General features: G+C 39.2%; 1 protein-coding gene across 1 annotated transcript in view; it reads right to left on the bottom strand.

Annotated features, from left to right (window-relative positions):
* Positions 1-1,953: 1,953 nt before the first annotated feature.
* The window catches only part of LOC311077707 (B-cell receptor CD22-like), a 30,124-nt gene continuing 25,522 nt past the window's right edge, over positions 1,954-6,555 (bottom strand). Inside the window, exons 6-12 of the mRNA XM_084106305.1 lie at positions 5,791-6,045; positions 5,436-5,678; positions 5,257-5,347; positions 5,096-5,141; positions 3,783-3,869; positions 3,669-3,728; positions 1,954-3,454 (exon numbers count right to left, since the gene is read on the bottom strand). Of these exons, the coding sequence (XP_083962431.1) occupies positions 3,428-3,454; positions 3,669-3,728; positions 3,783-3,869; positions 5,096-5,141; positions 5,257-5,347; positions 5,436-5,678; positions 5,791-6,045 (809 nt within the window). The 3' untranslated portion in view covers positions 1,954-3,427. The remainder of the gene's footprint in view (positions 3,455-3,668; positions 3,729-3,782; positions 3,870-5,095; positions 5,142-5,256; positions 5,348-5,435; positions 5,679-5,790; positions 6,046-6,555) is intronic.

Raw genomic sequence — 6,555 nt, 5'->3', positions numbered from 1 at the left:
AAAGAGTTCAATAAATCGATAATGAAATCGTTATGTTCTTATCAGGTTCTGCTCCTCACCGAAGGACAATATCAAACCCAGTTCAGGTGACGACAGCAAATCTCATTCATAATTAATAATGCTGTTTTATCATCCGTGTTATTTTAGAATCATTGAGACACTATTATTATACACATCATGGCCATATTCCAGGATGACAATATCAAGATTCATCTCTGGATGGAAATAACTGTTGTGATGTTTTTGGTCAAGATCTTGTATTGTCAATGCAAGAGTCCAGCACTCTGTAAAGTCTCCTCCAGCACATCCTACAGACTTTCAGTGAATTTAAACTCTGGACTCAGAGGAGCCGATTCATGTGTGGAAATGATTCTTCATGCCCCTCCAAACCATTCTTTCACAATTTGAGCCTGATGAATCTTGACATTGTAATCCTGGAATATGGCCATAATGTGTCTTCCTTCATGATTGTTTAAGTAATGAAAACCACACACTCCATCAGTTAGGGTTAGAAGAACTGTTGCCAAACATATAAAATGCTAGAAACATAATAATCACTGTGATAATGATCCAATCATACACTCTTAAGAAGGCAGTGTTATATTTATATTAATTTATTATATTAATTATTTATATTTATTTATTTTATATAGGATGACTACCAGAGAATAAGGCTTCCAGACTCATCCAAAGCTCAACGTGATAAAGAGGAATTTTACAGACCCATAAACCTGGATTACACAAACACAGAAGCGGTCGACACACACTCCTACTACACAGATGTTGTTTCAGCACAAACACAAGATCAGATCTACACAGAACTGAACGCCAGTAGACGGAGTCACGTGTATCAGAGTTTAACAGCGGATTCTGCTCAAGAAGAGGCGATCTATCACACTATTGATCACTGAATCCTCATCAACAGCCTCATCAAAACCCTAGATTCCTCTGACAGCTACGATAATCCAACCTCTGTCAGCATCACAAGTTTTTGTGTTGTTTTCACAAAATAAAATAAAAAATATTAAGTTTACTGAATTAATTGATACAGCCTTTTGTTAAAGGTACAATATGTAGTTTTTCGCCGCTAGGAGTCGCTAACCTCTTCAAAACAATAACAAAGGCGTAGATTGATGACACAGTGAATGAGCGTGGAATCATGGAACTTGTCGTCATGCCGATGGATCTAATAATGTTTATTGGGAAATGTTTATGGACGAGTGAATACATGAAGTAGGGCTCGATTGCTAATGAGAGACAGATATCAGCGAGACACGAGTCCCGCGGAGGACTTTTATTTTACCGAACTACCAGCTATTCACACTAATCAGTTTATTTAACAAATTAAACTAGTAAGGTAACGCAACACTGTTTCACTTGGTCTACAATATCATACTAAACTGTATTTGAGTGTGTTGAAGGTTATAATGTTATTCTATGTGTTAGTTGGTTGGCTGTATGAGAGTTCTCCTTTTGTCCCAAAGTCTGCTTGCCATGGTCCATAATGTTTAGACGAATCAACAGCAGCGTGAGTGTGCCGCTAGATGTAACGCAGTTGTCCATGTCTGTCGCCATGGTTACTATGGCAGTACAAGCGGAAACCAGGGATAACGCAGATATTACGTCACTGACAGGCGACAAGTTACAAGTGACGGGCACTTTTTAAAATTTCTTTAAAATTTCTTTGAATTTACAAATTGTTGGAAAAATGTGAACAATGTGTCATGAAGGGCATGATCAAAAAAGTTTGAGAACCACTGTTTTAGCATCAAATTATCAGAATTTAAAATTTCATTTGACATTGTATGACCTAACAAAGCCTCATTTTCTGAATCACGTGACTTGGACAGTTTAATATACACTTTAAAACACAGATTTTAAACAGAATGTTGAATCTTCGTACCTTTTTATCATTTAATGTTTTATTTGAAAAGGAATAAAGAGAAAAATCTGTCATATGGACTCTTTAATACGCAGATAAAATATATAAAATATTACAGAAACAACTCTAAACTCATTTATTAATTACTAGGGGTGTGACGAGATCTCGTGTTACGAGATCTCGCGAGATTAAAACGCGACGAGATTTCTCGTCGAGGTGAAACTTTGTCTCGTGAGTTGTTGTGATGTCAGCGTGATGGAGCGTGAGGGTGAAATTAGTATTGAAGATGCCCCTGCCACTTTTAAATCATTTGTGTGCCGGGCCAATCACACACACACTCACTGTCCCTCGCACTCTCACTCACTCGCGCACACTCACTCTCGCTCACACTCACCCCGTCGTGGAGGACCGTTAAAATTAAACATGCTAGTATTTCTGTCGTGATGTCCTGCATCGCAGACGCATTGTCGCCCACTATGACACACTATACGAAATGAAACGATCGAATCTTGCGTCCCGACGCCCGTTGTCCTTTACGAATCTCCACGAAACGGATCGTGCCAAAATCGCGCTAAAATTGTGTAATCTGAACCAGGCAGGTAATAAACATTTGACCTATCACGCAAAGAACCTATTAAAGCACTAAGACATGGGAACAGTATAGCTAACATTCACATATTACAAGTCATATCGACATCACAATATTAAACAATGTTATCGCACATCGCAGCTTTTCCTCATATCGTGCAGCCCTAGTTACTGCCCAAAGGTCTCAACCATAGACAGTAAGTATGGTCTCAACTGCTGCCAGAAATCGTCGACATGCTTATATTCTTGAAAAAGAACATGACCATAATCTTAGGCTGTTCTGTGTAGTTAATTTATCTCTTTTTCATGTTTGAAGAAAAATTTTGTTTCTGTTTGAACTTGTAGTTTTGAGAGAGCAGTACTTTGATTATGGATACACACTTACTGTTTGCATTTAAAGTGTTATTTCAGTTATTTATATTTATTTTATTTATACTGTTTTATTTTTTTTATGTTCGATTTGTGGAAAGGAGTTCGATTTCTCATATGAAATCGTACAGGGGAGAAGCCAGACGGTAGAGTTTATAGCAAAACATTTTGCAGTGTTTGCATGTCCTTTACTGCATAGAATTCATTAAAATAGAAGTAAAATAACATTCATTACAAGTTGATTTCAAAATGCACATAAATTGTTTTGCATTTTGTGATTTTCAGTTGAATAAAAGACTATTTTCCATTCATATATTTCATCATTGAGGATTTCTTAAAAAATTTGTAAAAATCTCGTCTTGTCTCGTTCTCGTGAACCCAATCTCGTGTCTCGTCTCGTCTCGTGGAGTAAGCGTCTCGTCACACCCCTATTAATTACACATTGACTGTTTATTAATGTCACATGAATATAATCCATTACTTTCTGCAGAATGGAAACTCTGAAGATGCGTTTCATTTTTCATCAGTAGTTGTGATGTGGGCCTGTCCAGCGATGGGACAAAAGCTGAGTAAAGTTTAGCTTGTGCTTCATCTTACTGTGGCGTCTTGCTGTGGCTACAACAGAAATAAGACACACATTTACATAAATCAACACTACAAATGGTACAAATAATCTCAGAAAAAAAAGATATATATTTCTGTCAGTGAATCGACTCATATCACATCTCGTAACAGAAAGAAAAGACTGTTTAGTATCTATTGAATAGTTGATTGACTACTGAGGACATTTTTTAAATTTTTTGATGAAATTAAGACTTGAGAAACTCACGGACAGATTCTCATATTCAGAAGAGCCTGACTGGTGAACAGCAGGTCTGGGATGGACAGTCTATCGGAAAAACAGATTGATTATGATTATTGTAGTTTTTGATATTTCTCTTACTGTGAGTGTGTCGTAGAGGTCAGATGATCTGGACTTGAGGTCAAGACCTGTATATGTGCCTTCACTGGGATCAGTTCTGGGATCGTTCTACAGGGAAACAGAGAAAAGTGAAATCAGAGAGAAATGATTATCACCATTTTAAATTAAAAAAAAAAAAAAAAAATGAATGTAAAAGATTTTAAATTGCTGCCATGACGATCAAAAGTGTAATCACTCCATAGTCTCTACTCATAAAACCATGTACAAATCCTGAGTGTGTGTATATATATCCACAACATTCCCCATAATCCTTAGTTCAGACTCTCATCCATCATCACATTCACCTCTGTCTCATTACCTTGTTTACTCACCCTATAATAGCCTGGTTTTCACATTCATTCTCTGCAAAGTCTTGTTTAGTGTTTGTACTGCAATTCTGAGCGTTCTGTCTGTTATTCCCGTGTTCTTGATCTCTGCCTGTCCTCGGATTTTCCTTTTTGCCTGTGTCCCCTGTGACCCCTGTGATCCTGTGACCCTGTGTCCCCTGTGACCCTGTGTCCCTGTGTCCCTGTGTCCCTGTGACCCTGTGTCCCTGTGTCCCTGTGACCCTGTGACCCTGTGTCCCTGTGTCCCTGTGACCCTGTGTCCCTGTGACCCTGTGACCCTGTGACCCTGTGTCCCTGTGTCCCTGTGTCCCTGTGACCCTGTGACCCTGTGACCCTGTGTCCCTGTGTCCCTGTGACCCTGTGACCCTGTGTCCCCTGTGACCCTGTGTCCCCTGTGAGCCTGTGTCCCTGTGACCCTGTGTCCCCTGTGTCCCTGTGTCCCTGTGTCCCTGTTATTGTTTGGACTGATTACTGTCTTTTTTGACCTCTTGCCTGTTTTCTGGATTACATTTTTGGATTACCCTCTGTTCAAATAAACTGCATTTGGATCCTCAACCTTCGTGTCTCAGAGCAGAAAGTGACAATATATGTGTTCTACCAGCCCGTTCTCATCCTAGGGCGTCATATATTGATGCTTTTGACATTTCGTCGACATCGAACGCACATGGCACCCTTTAGCGTCAATATGAGACGCAGATAGAAATGGGCCAGAAGGCGCCTCCTAGTGGTCTAACCCTAACCCTACACCAGACCTAAACCTACCCATAACCGAACAAAGCTCTGTGCGTGTCATATTGATGCTAAAGGGTGCCATGTGCGTTCGATGTCAACGAAATGTCAAAAGCGTCAGTATATGACGCCCAAGGATGAGAATGCGTTGGTTCTACATGTACAAAGAAGCTGTTACTGATTTATTAGTATCATTCTGTGGTTCTTTGGCCATCTTACCTCATACTCGTGTATTGCAGATCTACAGTTCATCCTTTTCTTCTGACTGTTAAAAATAAACAGAAACAAGCCATTTCATTGTTTTGTGTACAATTCAAATGTACTTTTGCATTAGTCTAAAAGCAAATTATATTACTCTTTGTTGATACATTTTTATTTACATTGTATACAGTATGATGGTGATCATGATAGTGAATATTGCACATGCCACTGTGATCACTACCCAGACGAGCCAACCAGCACCACGATGATCTGAAAGAGGGAGAATATCATAATTAAACCTACAAACTAAGAATGACACTATAACTGTCTTGAACCCTTTATAAAATAAAAGCTTCACCTGTGACAGTTACAGCGTCTGATCTCTGAGATCCATGTTGATTGTGAGCCTGACAGTAGAAGTGTCCACTCTGTAGTGCACTGAAACTCTGTCCAGATCCAACAGCTGAGGTTTCATTCTCCTTAAACCAGCTGAAGTTCAGAGCAGGAGGGTTTGAGTCACTGATGCAGTTCAGAGTCACTGAATCTCCCTCCACTATTACACCAGATCCATTTATCAACACTGAGACGTTCCTGGGAGAGTCTAATAACAATTATCAGATTATTATTTTTAAATCGAATTACACATTTTTAAAATTACTAATATGGACTGAATTTATCAAAACAGAAAATCTTATGTTTTATCATTAACTCACACATGACGTTTAAAGTCACAGTATCAGAGTATTTCCCTCCATGTTCATTGATGGACTTGCACTTATATTCTCCACTGTCATCAGAGCTGATCTTTGAGATGCTGTAGATTCCTCCAGATCCTCCAAACGTTCCTCCTTTAATCCAGCTGATTTCTGCAGGAGGGTTTGAGTCACTGATGCAGTTCAGAGTCACTGAATCTCCCTCCACTATTACACGAGCTGGACTGATGTAGATCACAGGTTTCACTGGAGGATCTACAGGAGAAACATATAGTATCACCCGTCACTCGCCCCACCAAAGCACTTCTATTTCTGTTCTTACATACAGATGGTAGGGGCAGAATTTAGCATAAACAACATGAATCCATGGATCCTTGAGTCAAAAGGTCATGCCACTTATTAAGAAAATCCAAAACGAACAATTTTTTCTGTGTGTGTGGTGTCAGTAAATCAGTGCTGGATAGATTACTTACAAACTATAGTCGGTTACTGATTCCAAATTACATGACAAAAATTATAGTTAGTAACATAATTGTTAGGTGTGGCTGTAGAAAGCGCTAGTGATGTTCGGCTCTTGAATGAATTGTTCTTTTGAGCCTGTAGGAAGTAACCAGTCGAGCCGGTTCATTAATCAAACTGAATCGAACTTTAGTTCCAGGTTAATGATGCAAAACACACAAGACAAAGTAGCATGTGCCTCTCAAAAAGACCCCACTGTCGAAGTCTGCAGAGGATTACCGAGGATGGCGTAGTGCCATCATTGCT

This window comes from Abramis brama, assembly GCF_963993115.1.
Source record: "Abramis brama genome assembly, chromosome: 2".
In the NCBI taxonomy this organism is placed as follows: Eukaryota; Metazoa; Chordata; class Actinopteri; order Cypriniformes; family Leuciscidae; genus Abramis; species Abramis brama.
The sequence above is the reverse complement of the archived record's forward strand: the minus strand, read 5'-3'. Positions and strand labels throughout refer to the sequence as shown.